The sequence below is a fragment of the Coffea arabica genome, chromosome 4c, assembly GCF_036785885.1.
Source record: "Coffea arabica cultivar ET-39 chromosome 4c, Coffea Arabica ET-39 HiFi, whole genome shotgun sequence".
NCBI lineage: Eukaryota > Viridiplantae > Streptophyta > Magnoliopsida > Gentianales > Rubiaceae > Coffea > Coffea arabica.
In genome coordinates, this window is record NC_092316.1 from 1,815,026 (window position 1) to 1,828,471 (window position 13,446).

The 13,446-nt window shown below is 37.9% G+C and overlaps 3 protein-coding genes across 4 annotated transcripts; 1 reads left to right on the top strand and 2 right to left on the bottom strand.

Moving 5' to 3' along the window:
• Positions 1–119: 119 nt before the first annotated feature.
• LOC113742649 (jacalin-related lectin 19) lies at positions 120–1,581 on the bottom strand. The gene is made up of 3 exons (XM_027270536.2): positions 1,222–1,581; positions 889–1,113; positions 120–729 (listed from the first exon to the last, which is right to left on the bottom strand). Exons 1-3 carry the CDS (start codon positions 1,453–1,455, stop codon positions 349–351), a joined length of 840 nt encoding a protein of 279 aa, XP_027126337.1. The 5' UTR covers positions 1,456–1,581; the 3' UTR covers positions 120–348.
• An 822-nt stretch (positions 1,582–2,403) lies between these two features.
• Positions 2,404–7,128, top strand: LOC140005097 (IAA-amino acid hydrolase ILR1-like 4). Its single transcript, XM_072045292.1, has 5 exons — positions 2,404–2,987; positions 3,142–3,267; positions 4,532–4,846; positions 5,474–5,602; positions 6,258–7,128. Exons 1-5 carry the CDS (start codon positions 2,637–2,639, stop codon positions 6,663–6,665), a joined length of 1,329 nt encoding a protein of 442 aa, XP_071901393.1. The 5' UTR covers positions 2,404–2,636; the 3' UTR covers positions 6,666–7,128.
• A 301-nt stretch (positions 7,129–7,429) lies between these two features.
• Positions 7,430–10,850, bottom strand: LOC140005098 (glycosyltransferase BC10-like). 2 transcript variants are annotated; one of them, XM_072045295.1, is made up of 3 exons: positions 10,175–10,850; positions 7,842–8,361; positions 7,430–7,648 (listed from the first exon to the last, which is right to left on the bottom strand). In XM_072045295.1, exons 1-3 carry the CDS (start codon positions 10,703–10,705, stop codon positions 7,614–7,616), a joined length of 1,086 nt encoding a protein of 361 aa, XP_071901396.1. In that variant the 5' UTR covers positions 10,706–10,850; the 3' UTR covers positions 7,430–7,613. The 2 variants fall into 2 exon arrangements, with proteins under 2 accessions (XP_071901396.1, XP_071901395.1); XM_072045294.1 differs by having other exon boundaries at positions 7,543–8,361.
• Between the last annotated feature and the right edge of the window lie 2,596 nt (positions 10,851–13,446).

Here is a 13,446-nt window from a genome sequence, read left to right on the forward strand (position 1 = left end):
ATATAGGCTAAGGTAGTGATTTAAGTTAATCATGTCCCTTGGCAGCTTTTCAGTTTGTAAGCATTTCCACTATTTGTCTCCGCAAGAGTAAGCCGCAATTGGTGGTTCTTCCCGCTGGCTTTCCAGAAAATTGGACGCTAATCCTTTTTATAGCAAGTAAAAGGCCTTGGATTTGATTAGATATATGCTTTGGGTAAATTAAGATTTTACCTAAGACATCTCTTTATCTGCTTATACATGGAGGGACACAACACAAATGATAGCAATTCTATTTCCTTCCATCCTATCCTTTGCAGTTAAATACAGATACGTAAAAGCAAGGAAGGAAGGTTGCAGGTCTTCTATGGATTAATAGTAAGATCCTCCTTGAGCGGTGGCTTTTGTGGCTTTAAAGCCAGCATCCTCGCTCTCTTTAGGGGCCAAAGATACGGAGCTTGTGAGTCTCTTGAGCCTCTGTTGCACCTTCTGAAGCACTCTTGTCGTTTGAACCCGAGATAAATGACAGCCCAGCGAGTCCAAGTACCAGCCGCTCCTTCCTTTGAAGCCAACAATTTGACCTCCTTCAATCGGAAGGGAAAATGGCGCTCCTTCTTCAACCCCATATGGCCCGAAGGTTCTTTTATTGCTCTTAAACGTGAGTGCCCGGATCACAGGACTGCCACCATGAACCACGGGAGCGACAAAACCGCTTACACTCGTCAGGAACTCGTCTGGGAACTGTAGCTTGATCTACCGCCGTGAATCAAGAACAAAAGAAACAATCAAGCCTCCTATCAGTCATTTTTACCAACCCGAATGAAACATGACTTTGATGTTAGACTCTGATCTTCATAAATCAAACCCATGTGATAAAAATTTTTGCTTGAAAAAAAAAAAAAAGCTTCTTACCTCGGAGGTTTTGCTACCTCCAACGCCTCCATGCTTTTCTCCAACAAAGGGCTTCCCGTTCTTATCATAGACCACACGCATGGAGTCTATGCAGCGGGCATGAACAAGTGTAATTTCCCTCACACCATTGTAACTGCCATCATCCCATGCGCTTCCACCATTTCCTCCCCATGGTCCAACTGCTATTCTCTTCTTCTTCTCGCCACTCTGATTGCTCTCACCTTCCTTTCATGATCAAATAAATGCCAACTTTAGAAGTAACAGACAAGAACGATAAAATTGAACTAATTAGGGAGGAAACAATTCAGTACGAAAGAGACCAGGAACTCATACCATGTTGGTTGAACCAGGAAAATGCGAGGGGTTAATTGATGATGCCAATGATCGATCCTGTGTACCTGAAGAATACAAAAGACCTATAAATATAGGCTGTGAAAGGATGCTGATAGAGCAAAAAATGCTGCAGAATCGGAATATGAACTGATACAGGGAAGGGTACAAAGGAAGGGGTGGGTGAGTGACCACATTTTTTTTTGTTTTTTTTTTTGGTATAGCATCTGATACCATTTGAACTTTGTAGCACTATCCCTATCCAGGAATTTTCCTTTTTTTTTTCTTTTTGTTCTCTTTGTCCCGAAATTTAACGGCTGAAATTTGCTCCTTTTTGAGTTGAATACCAGCACAACTTATCCTTGAATGATCTTTAAAGCGTAAGAGGGACGCAGAATAATGAAGAAAATGCAATGCATGGATTTCTGTTTACTCAATGCGAAATGTTAACTTAATTAGCTAGGCATTGCGTTGGACGGACATTATGCCCATTTCCTTATATAATTCTCCATCGTTGAATTGTGCAATCTCTTTGGACCGACTACTTGGCTATCGGGTCCTGATTTCTGACTTATGGTGTTTATAAAACCATAGCTAAGTGTTTATGATGTTAAAAAAAAATTTTTTTTGCTAGCCCAAAGCCACTTTCTTCATTTGTTCATCTCTCCTTTTAATCCACCTTCTGATAGTGAAGCCCAAACCACAAGAATTGAACCGGAAAAGTCAATTAATTAATCAAACACTTCATTTATGATCAAAATCGACTCTTTTAAAAAGTGTTAAGTATTTTTCACAATATCATATCAGCATCAGCAGCGTGTTTTTCATGGTTCAAATCAGATCAAATCAAATTTTTTAATTTAATAATAAATTGTTCAAATCGGATCGAGTGAATCACGCTTGAGATCAGGTCACATCAATTTTGTCTAATTTAATATAATAGATTGTTCAATTCCGATCGAGTTAATCTCACGTAACCTGGACTTGGAGCATAAAAAGCACGGTGTGGTGGGCCCTGCAACTGAATTAGTCCATATAGTCGGGTTGCAAATTGGCCCCCGTAGTGGTAACAACAGGACTAGCCCATATTACATCGATGTCCAAAACAATTGCAGATTCCAAGGTCTCAACCAGATGTCAGCCCACGCCGGCCATGAAAAACACGTGACAATTTCAATTAACACCGCGAAAGTGGTGACTACCGCGACAGCCGCAATTGCAACGGTACCGGAATTTAGGAGAGTCAGAGACGCATCTACGTCGACAAGCCTCCGCGATACGGCAATAGTCTCAAGCGCTGTAAACTTATTAATTAATTCTACTCCACGCCTTTATTATCTTCCACCAACTCTATCCCAACGCTCCTACTCCTAGCTTCATTTCGACGGGGAAAAAGGGAAAATATATAAAACAGTGATATGGGTGTTTCCAGATGGATTTTCTTGATATATTCTCTTCTAGTGATTCCACCAAATCCCATTGGTTGTTTGAGTTCAAAGGAGATTTCAGAGATTCCAGTAAGTTTTCTCAATTTTGCCAAGAAAGCTGAGGTCTTTGATTGGATGGTTGGTATTAGGAGAAAGATTCATGAGAATCCTGAGCTGGGCTATGAAGAATTTGAGACTAGTAAGCTTGTAAGAGAAGAATTGGATAAGATGGGGATTCCTTATAAGTATCCTGTTGCTGTTACTGGTGTGGTTGGATTTGTTGGTTCAGGAGAGCCTCCTTTTGTTGCCTTAAGGGCTGATATGGATGCACTTGCCATGCAGGTTTTGCTCAATCTTTGCCACTTTTCTTGCCATCTAAAAATAACTGTTGACTTTTTATTGGATGCCATGGCTTGTAGCATTTTTTTTTTTTTTGGTATGGATTTTGGTCTAAATTGAAGCAAGAGAGAAGGATATGATTTTTGATATTTCATAGGAAATGCTGGAGTGGGAGCACAAGAGCAAAAATCCTGGGAAGATGCACGCTTGTGGACATGATGCACACGTTGCAATGCTACTCGGTGCTGCAAAGATTCTACAAGAGCATCGCAAAATTTTGAAGGTTTGATTATTTCATCTTTTTGTGCAGTTTTTACAGTTTTGTTTTTGCTGTTGGTAATTGCAATTACTTATTGCTATTTGTTCCTTCCATATGTTGATTTATTACGTGCTCGACCTCTTTACAACAACTTACTTGAGTGTCAGTTACTATCAAAAGTCATTGGACAATGTATCATTGAAACAACGAGGGCTCCATTTCTCTTTCCCTCCCAGGTGCTGTTTGTCTGCTGACTCACTGCGGTGGGTGGGGTGAATTAAGAGAAGGTTAGTTGGATAGGGAACATGGTTTGGAATATCCTTAGGCTGTAATGGAGATTACTCAGGAAGTTATCATCCTGCAAAAGAGAAAAGATGATACCATCAGTATCATTCCAGGTTATTATAATATGCAAAATTACATATCGAGAATGATGCATCTTCTGTTTCAATTTGATAAGGACATGAGTTAGTGTTCTGACTGTTAGAGAAGCTTCTGTGAGGCAAAAGGGTTTAAACATACATATGATACGGGATTGTGCCTCTAGGGAGATTGTTGGCAATGCACAGATTTGAGGATTCTGCTTGCTTGAGATGCTGCCATTTTTCAATATCCAACTGCTAGGGAGACTTTTGAAGTTGGACATGTACATTTCCAGGACATATTGCTGTTAAATTGATTGTTTGCCATTGTACCATTGACTACTTCTTCTCATGCTTTTTGATTTAGCACAGAATCATTGATGGTATTTTAGGTACTTTGTCCAGATCATTCTGCTAAAGTTGAATGACTAGTTCAGTGTTTTGCATAGAAAGCTCAAGGATTAGTTTTAGCACTTTCTGTTGTACAGCTTCACTAATAAGATTCCTAATGCAACTATGCTGAGACTCACTGGCTTGAACTTTTAGTATTAACAACAAATTCATGAAGAGTCTAAAAGTGTTTGGTTATCTCAGTCTTAGTGCGTCTCACGCTTGGGACTATACTGCTCCTTCCACATTCCATTGGTTGCTTCACTATCATTTAGCATCATCTTACTTATTAGTGGATGGAGGGATAGTGTTCAAATTGTAAGACTAAAAAGCCTCAAACATGTGTGGATCTGTTTCAGTTTCCTCCAGACTAGTGCAACAATATCAGTCATAGAAATCTCTCCATTCCAGTATAGTAGTATGTTTAGGAAAGCATTACAGATAATCTGTTGCTTACAAAATGCCTGATAATAACGTTTTCTTGCTTCTCCTTTTCCAAGAGTTGAAATTGTCCAAAATTTCCTGGTATTTGACAGGGAACAGTTGTTCTTGTCTTCCAACCAGCTGAAGAAGGAGGTGGAGGGGCAAAGAAAATGATAGATGCAGGGGTGATAGAAAATGTCAAAGCCATCTTTGGTCTCCATGTCAAACCTGACTTGCCTGTGGGTGAAGTGGAAAGCAGACCTGGTCCTTTGTTGGCTGGAAGTGGCTTTTTTGAAGCTGTAATAAGTGGAAAAGGTGGTCATGCTGCGATTCCTCAGCACTCTATAGACCCAATAGTAGCAGCATCCAATGTGATTGTGAGTTTACAACATTTAGTTTCCCGAGAAGCTGATCCTCTTGACTCTCAGGTACCTCTCTCTCTCTCCCCCCGATTGCGCACGCCCACATATAGGTGTATCTAGGTTCTTTACAGAATGAATGTGTTAGGTCCTCATACCTTGAAGTCTTCCTGTGATGTTATAATCTTTAACTTCAGCACTATACGCCCTTTTGATTATACCATGAGCTGAGACATCCAAGTCCTGCACATCATAATGAAACAGATTTACCTCTTTTACTTTTAGGAGAAGGATCTTGATTTTATTGAAAATATGTTACTGAAAGGTGAACTATGTCCAGTGAATTATGATTGTGTATTTAGTTGGTTGTGTTGGACAGCTTTTGACAAAAAGTTAGTCTACAAAAATTTCATAAGTTTACTTCAAACATTGTCATTTCTCAAGTATTCCCTGTGCTTTCCTTTTGTATCTAAATTTTCAGTGGAGATGTTCTGTGAAGTCGTAGTTGCAATCATACAAAAAGCAGGATATTTTAGCAGCAACTGTGTAACTTAATGCACCTTTTTTTAAAGGAAATCTTCTCCTTGACTTAATAGCAGGATGATGTCGTATTTATCTTTTGAAGGAAATAGTGACTTGTACTGAAATGTCAATAGTTACCAATTAAAGATCTGGAACATAAATCCACACGTGCAGGTAGTTACGGTGGGCAAATTCCAAGGAGGTGGGGCATTTAATGTCATACCTGATTCAGTAACTATTGGTGGCACTTTTCGAGCCTTCTCTAAGGAGAGCTTGATGCAGCTCAGACAGCGGATTGAGGAGGTACCATGTGGACTTTAGCTGATGTTGTTTGGTAGCTAATTCATGATATGCGTAATTACTTTATATTAGACTCATTAATCATCAGTTTCATCATCCTCGGTCAGCTTTCAGAAAAGATTGCATAAATTGGCTTATAGAATGCTTGTGGCTATGGCTGCTGCTGTAGCTGTTGTTGCATGGGAAGGGGAAATAAGAGGCTTTTCTCTGTATACTGGCTCATTTTGTCATGTTGTCATGGAGAAACTTTGAGCCGTATTCTGTGTTTCATTAGATCCCAACCTGTGGGCGAAAAAGTACCAAGAACATGTTTTAGTTGTTTTTGGAGATAGCTCTTTTTACGGAAATTTTCTCTCCAAAATGAACTTGTTTTCTGCTTCCCAACATTGGCCCATTTATGGCAAAAGTGGCTGCTTCTTGTGTCAAGGTTAGCCTGATAAAAGAGATTTCTATATCAAGCATATCTACTTCATTTACTTACCCAAAGAGGGAAGAGGAGGATGCTTACACGTTTTATTGCATGTGCAAGTCACGACTTGCTTTATTGTTCCTTTGCCGTATCATGGCTGCAGTGTCATTCAATCATTAATTACCAACATTTTTGTTGTTTGATTTCTGTTTTACTTTAATTAGACACTGAATCTACTTCCTCTTGCAGGTCATTGTTGGGCAAGCTGCTGTCCAGAGGTGCAACGCTACTGTAAACTTTCTTTCCACTGAGAAGCCTTTCTTCCCTCCGACCGTTAATAATAAAGACTTGCACAATCACTTCCTAAAAGTTGCTAGTGATATGGTTGGCACAGCCAATGTCAAGGAGATGCAACCATTGATGGGATCTGAGGACTTCTCATTTTTCCAAGAGGTTATACCTGGTTACTTCATTTTTATTGGAGTAAAGGATGAAAAAAATACGAAGCCTGCATCAGTGCACTCACCATTTTTTAAGATCAATGAAGATGCGCTTCCTTTGGGTGCTGCTCTTCATGCATCTTTGGCTATTAGGTTTCTTCTTGAAAGCAATGCGGAGACTCCATTGCTGAATCAGAAGCTTCGTGATGAACTATAAGCCTTCAAAAGTCATCATTTTTTTATCAACGGTTCAAAACGATGCCTATCTGTAAATACTGTATGCATTGGTCAATTTTGCTTTCCGAAAGTGAAAACAATTGATAAAATATCAATCCGAGGGCATTCCAGTTTCCACCCAGCCTTCTTTTTCTTCTCCAACTTTTCTGCTCTCTCTTTGGGTGAAAAAGGCATTAGCAAAGGGGCTTTCCGCGTCAGCAGAGTAGAATGGTATAATCCTTAGCATGCTGTTTAGTCGTTAAAGGTCTTAGCCATAGTAGTGTTCTTTCAATTCCTTGAAATAAGCAGAGAGATGTAATACAGTCTCTCCAAACTTCTAGAGGATCATAATGCTTTTGTTAGAATTTTTCTTGAACAATGTACACAAAAACCTCTTAACCTTGTTTGTCATTATAATCTCTTGGAAGTCTGAAAGCAGGGGAATCTATGATTTGTTTCAGTAAGATGATGATGGTGTAAAATCATCCGTTTACCTCCCAAGACCTGCCACGAAATCTTCACTCCTCTGCCCATGCATATCAACTCCCTCCCTTCCTTTTAGATAAACGCTTCGCCGCATATAAGCATACGCCTATGACGATAAAATTTGATAATGTATACACTGACACGTATATAAGATTGATCCTAATGTAGACGACTGATATTTGACAGTTGGACAAACTGAATATAGGCCCAAGAGATGTAAAAGGACCCAAAATGAGCAAGTAAATAAATAGAAAACAAGCAAAGCTTGGGGAAGGCAGGTAGCTAACAGCAGATATCAATATCCCGTGAAACCCAAGTCATATTCCACGTTGCCCACCATGCACTCCAAGAAGGGCCATGATCGCATTTCATACAAATATGATACAATATCGTTACATCCAAAGGACCTCAGAATGTTGTATTACTGAAGATATATGCTATCATACTTCTGTAATCTCTATATTCAAAATGATAATCTATGTGTTTTTGCCTGTGAACCTGCCATGGAATAGATAATTACATTTCAAGCCTCCAATAGTGACCCAAAACTGAAGCTTACTAGAGCTTCTTCGTCAAAATCCAAAAAATTCAGATGAATGTTCTAACAAAACATCCAAAGCACTAGGAGCAAACTTTCTTGCAAACAGGAAACACAGAGTAGATGGCTGATTATTGTAGATACACGTCTTACCATCAAAAATTCTCTTGAAGAACTTGTCTGTAATATCAGCCTTCCCAAATGTAGCAGGGTGAGCACCACCTCTGGACCAGTCCACCCAAGTCAGACTCCTATTTGCCAAGAGCTGAGGAGATTGGATACTCAGCATGGTTGGGAAATAGTGTTCGTCCACGTAACATGCGGGTCTGCAAAATTGTTCAAACTTGGGGTAATAGATATTATCTTGAACAATGTCAACAGCTAGCTTTCTGTTTATTTCAAACCACTGGGATCCTTTACGCCATTCGGTGATGTTGACCTCCGGTGCCATATTCGCATTGTATCGGCCTCTCCCAAAAGGGCTATCTTCATCAAATACACCCATAAAGCTGAACCTAGATCTTGATATATAGCGATAAACAATGCTGAAGTTATAAAGAGGAATGCAGGCTTCAGACAGGAGGACAAACCACTCATTTGATATGTCAAGCAAGGCATTAGCAAGAAGTCGTCTTTCAGCATCACACATACTCATGGTTCCCCATTCAACCATCTGCACAAAAAAATCACTTTATCTACAGCACCACATTAAAAGTCATATGGCAGGAAACAGTGCAAATCATTTAAGATTTAATATGTAAGAAGTGCGTAACATACAATAAAAGTGTAAAGCATAAAGACAGCACGACAAACATATGCAGTTGGAAAAACCTCTTGGAAAGCCAAAAGCAGGTGCCAACTGCCCAATCCATCAATCCTGCCATGTGTTTATTTCAATAACTAACATGTTTTGTTTGGAAGAAACTTTATTACAATGCATATATATCTACTTCTTCAATTATATGATTGGCATCAAAATGGCTCATCTGACCCTGGTGAACCCTTCAGAGGAAAGACGTGTACATGAGCAGAAGACGTGATAAAATAACACCAACTATGATTATCTCCTATCCAAAAAATCACTCTAGTGAGCCTCTAAGTAAATTAACGGAAATACAAGATGAATATAGTTTCTGGTCGTAAACTAATGAATAACACTAACAAACTCTGATATGTCTTAAAAACAAGAAAGGGTGCTTAGTAAAACTGTCCAAGCACCTAATTCTTTCCAACAGCCTCAAATTGCATCCACATGCTACAGCATTTTCACTATCTGTTCCAGGCATATCAAGGTTTCAGCATCCATGGTATGAGCCTCCGCCAGTATTTCTGGTATCACTTAGGTTACTTTTCCATTTAAAAGAGAATTTCATATGTATGCAAGCAATTAGACACTATATAGGACCACTAAAATTGCTAACTGCCGAATGGCCTGCTTCCCGTTTCATAAAGGAGAATCTCCTGTATATCCACCAATATGCAACCACGTTCAAAAGTGCAACGCGCAAGCTTATAGTATAGCCAAAAAAAAAAAAAAAAAAAAAAAACACAAGCCATGATTAACCAACTTGCAAACCCTACAAGACTGTTGTTCAGTTTATTCACCTCTATTCCATTTTCCTTTCCTGTGAGAGAGTTGGAAACTTGCATCTAGACTTTACTGATAAATTGCACAATCAGGAATATGCAGCCAAAATTGTAGGACTAGCTCTATACAGAAATGGACTATTAGACTGCAACCTCATACATTTAAGTCAAAATCCTCATAGGAATGCTGACAATAACACAACAGAAAAGTTAATGTAAGCAGACTTAAAGACAACAACAACAAGAAGAACAATGACAGCTCTAAATGCCAATAACAACAGCAATACGACAAAGTAACTCACTATTACCATTAATTGCAGGCATGGCACAGGCAGCAGAACCAAAGTTTTCATAATTGAGTAAAAGTCACAAGAAACCAAAATTTTATCGTGCAAAACTTCGTTTAACAGGTCAACCATCATGGGTGATTCAGTCAGGATATCTAAATCATTCAGCATGCAAAATGTCGCAAGGGGAAAAAAACCATCATTGGATTGAAAGTTGAGATAACCGGCCAGAAAACAATTAGCTAAAGACATTACCCAAAGTAAATGAACTAAATATCTACCCTCAAACTGGCGAAGAAAAGATGAGTACAGTCCAAAATTGAGACTTCATTAGTCCAGAACATTACCCAAAGTAAGGTAAAAAATAATAATAATAACTTTTCTATGAATAACAGACAAAAAGAACCTGCTATCCATTTTTAGCATCATATGAAAGACAGAAAGGCTTTCTATACTGAGTCATGTAAAAGTTGTAGTGCAATCCAGTAAAGAAATACAACGGGTCAACCAGCCAGCTTAACCAACTGCTCAAGTAGCTAACCAAGAAACATGATATATCAATGGTTTCCGTGTAATGGCATGAAGAAGAGAAGAAAGTGAATACGACCATACCTGACTAGGAATTTGTTTCCCAAAGAAAACTGATGAAGGTGGAAAATTTTGTTGATACAACGGCAACGAGTGAATGTAGATAGAGTAAAGCCCTTCATTTCCATTGAAAAACTTCTCCCACAATGGGGCCATTGGCAATGGTCCTCTTGTCAAGAACATGAATGCAATTTTAGGAACTCTCTTGAATGGGTAGGTATTAATTCGAGGAACAAAAGATGCCCTCCAAAACAGCTCCGAGTCATTCATTTTATGCGATAAGCTCAAAGGAGTCTTAACCCAACTCTCTAAGCTACTTGGCTCTGGTACGCACGGCAGAATTATTGGCTCAGACATAGCAACTACATTCTGCGGCCCTCCAGTATACCGGATCATGTACATACTAAAAAGTGAAAACACAATACCTACACCTAAAAACAACAATAGGAACTGAAGTAACCTTAACTGTAAAGGCCTAGCTGGATTTGCTAATTTCATAACAGGGTCCTTCCCCCCTTCCTCCAATGTCCCGTGACTACCAACTCTAGATTGCATCTTTAAATTCGCTTCCCAAACAATTCCAACCTCCCCTTTAACTGTATATTACCTCTAAAAATCTGTTCTTGAAAATCCAGAGCTTTCCCAGAATCAGATTTCGTTTCTTCCAATTGACAATAGCACCTGCCAAATGAAAAAATTGGGTCCGGACATAAACACCTTAGAAGAGGAATAGAACAATGAAATCAGTTCCTCTTTTTCTTTTTCTCTGTCACCTCATGGGGCATTCCCTTTCCTGTTAATGGAGAAATCTCAACCGCAAACAGGAGAACTGGGACTTTTCCATCTCAAATAGGAGAGAGCCCTCGAGCTAACTGTTTTGCCCGAAAAAAACTTTCGAGCGGTACAGCAACAAATAAAGTTGTCAGATTTCGCAGCAGATTTTGTTGCTGAGATTGGAACGACAAATATCATGAGCTGAGGAAAAAATAAATGAGAATCTTGACGTGTGTCTTTTCATTTGTTTATTGGGATCATGTGAGTTGTTTGTTGAATGTGTTAAGAGGACGGACAAGGAGATGGGAATACGGTTTAAGGAATCAATTTATTGATGAAAGAAAGAAAGAAAGAAAGAATTAAAGACGTCTGAGAGCGAAAGATTCAACTGATCCTTGTTTTCACACTTTTTTTGCTTTGGAGCTTAATTTTCGGGCCAGAATTGTAATACGTGAGAACAGTAGTGTTTGAACAAGCATCTTTGATACTACTAGTTGGATTGAGGGGCTTATAACTTTATAAGACGTACTCCTCCTGACCTTTACCAAACTATGCTGCCTGTATTATTTTTTGTTATTCATGATCGGCCATGGGGTGTTTTGTACTTTGTGCAAATGCGCTAATCAAGCTGTGCATATCATATGATGGAGGATGTGGAAAAGGAGAGTGGAAGAGACAGACAAATGCATGTCTTTTCATTTTTCCTTTTTGGTCTTCCTTTGGTGCTAGGAATTAGATCTTTGTTTTGTGTAATTGTGGCTAGGCCCTTTGATGCTTCTCATGTTATAGTGAGACCTCTTGGGGTTTGCATGTACCCATTATTATTAGAAGCTTGCAGTGCGAGTTTTTCAAAATGCTAGGCAGACAAATGTATTGGAAGCAAATTCATAATTTGTAACACATGATTCCTTTCTTTATTCAAAATAAGAAATTCAAATATTTCCGTGACGACTCCGTTACCAATGTAGCTTTCATGGAAGGAAATATTATATGCTATCCAAAAAAAAATCGAAAATATTTTAGAATTAAGTCACCTACTTTGTGGAGCTTGAAATAACTCCTGCATTCATGATTACTTAGGAAGTTATTATTCTCTATTTGGTTTACATTCATGATAATTTTTTGGATATTAGGGTCTCATTTGATAAATGAGTTTTTTTTTTTTTTTTGTGTTTGTTTAAAACTTTACTGTAACTTTACTATAGAAGTCGTATGAAAATTTTTTGAAATGTATAGTTTAAAAACTTTCAGACCTAATTATTAGCCTGCTTGATATTTTTTTTCCCCTTTATATGCACGAATTCAAGGCATAAATATAGATTAAGACTGAAATGACCGTTAAATACCTCGCAATTATTGCAAATGCCACCGCCACCTTCTTGCCAAAACAGCAGTCTCCTTAGGAAACTAATCATTAAGGGCTAAATGGTTTCTTGCCTTATGATTTAAGTCTCTTCGAGTGTGCCTTAGAAGTTGGATATGCTACGCGTAGGGCTAAGTTAGCCTGAATTTTGTGGAGTAATGTTCTCAAATATTTGAGTTTGGTGCATAAGGTTGACAAAACAAATGGAGCTGAGTCACTTTTGCTTAAACATTACTTCTAATCACCATAAGCTAGCAGTTTATACCTATAGTGCTTTTTTTAAAAAAAATTTTTTTTTTTTTTATGGATGAGTTCTTAAAAGTAACAATTTTAATTTGAAAAGAAGTAGTAAATTTTCCGTTGCTTAGATTACCTATTTCTAAGTTTTTCCACAATAATTTTAAAACAACAAATAAAAAGAGAAAAACTTGTAATTTACGAACAAAGCATTTTTTTTTCTAATATAAGATTGCAATTAACTAATAGCTCATTAACATTACAACCAACACATAGACAGTGAAATAGTTATAGCTTACTAAATGATAATCACATTCGAACTCTTTAATCTGTGAAGCTAAAATTTTTTTTATTAACGATTATACTATGACGTCATTGACATCGACATGATTCTTAATAAGATAAAAGCGTTAATTAAATAACTAATGGTCCAGTGCACTACAAATTCTAGTCTTAGGTTATTGAATTTAACAAGCGTCTGGATCCTGGTCAATCTAGAATAACCTCTAATTGTTTGCTTTAAGTAGGCGGCAAAAAAAATTAAAAATGCAATTTTCTTAATGCACTGCCTTTATCGACATTCACATAACATAACGTACTCTTTTTTTTTTTTTTTTTTTTTTTCTACAAGAGAGTAAAATGCTGTTTGGGCACTTAAACTTTGATCCTTTAGCGATTCTGATATTCAAACTTTGGATGAAAACAAACATGGTACCTAATGTTACAATTAATATTTAATCACACTTAGTACATTTAATGCGACATTAAGTTTGACTAATTTTTCTTACGGTTTCATGGTTGAATCTACAAAGTTTGGATTAAAAAAAGAGTCTCAAAGTTTGAGCACTAAAACTGCAAAATTTACTCATCCACCAAATATGCACTTTGCATTGGACTAATTGCAGCACATCATTTCCTAATT

What these genes read in the sequence shown, in the direction of transcription:
- LOC113742649 (XM_027270536.2), bottom strand. Translation starts at nt 1,455, where the DNA reads ATGGTATCAGATGCTATACCAAAAAAAAAAACAAAAAAAAATGTGGTC. An exon ending in TTCCTGGTTCAACCAACATG is followed by an intron (nt 1,114 to 1,221) that starts GTATGAGTTCCT and finishes TGATCATGAAAG; the next exon opens with GAAGGTGAGAGCAATCAGAG. An exon ending in GAGGTAGCAAAACCTCCGAG is followed by an intron (nt 730 to 888) that starts GTAAGAAGCTTT and finishes TCACGGCGGTAG; the next exon opens with ATCAAGCTACAGTTCCCAGA.
- LOC140005097 (XM_072045292.1), top strand. Translation starts at nt 2,637, where the DNA reads ATGGGTGTTTCCAGATGGATTTTCTTGATATATTCTCTTCTAGTGATT. An exon ending in TGGATGCACTTGCCATGCAG is followed by an intron (nt 2,988 to 3,141) that starts GTTTTGCTCAAT and finishes GATATTTCATAG; the next exon opens with GAAATGCTGGAGTGGGAGCA. An exon ending in CTGATCCTCTTGACTCTCAG is followed by an intron (nt 4,847 to 5,473) that starts GTACCTCTCTCT and finishes CCACACGTGCAG; the next exon opens with GTAGTTACGGTGGGCAAATT.
- LOC140005098 (XM_072045294.1), bottom strand. Translation starts at nt 10,705, where the DNA reads ATGCAATCTAGAGTTGGTAGTCACGGGACATTGGAGGAAGGGGGGAAG. An exon ending in GGAAACAAATTCCTAGTCAG is followed by an intron (nt 8,362 to 10,174) that starts GTATGGTCGTAT and finishes TTTTTTGTGCAG; the next exon opens with ATGGTTGAATGGGGAACCAT.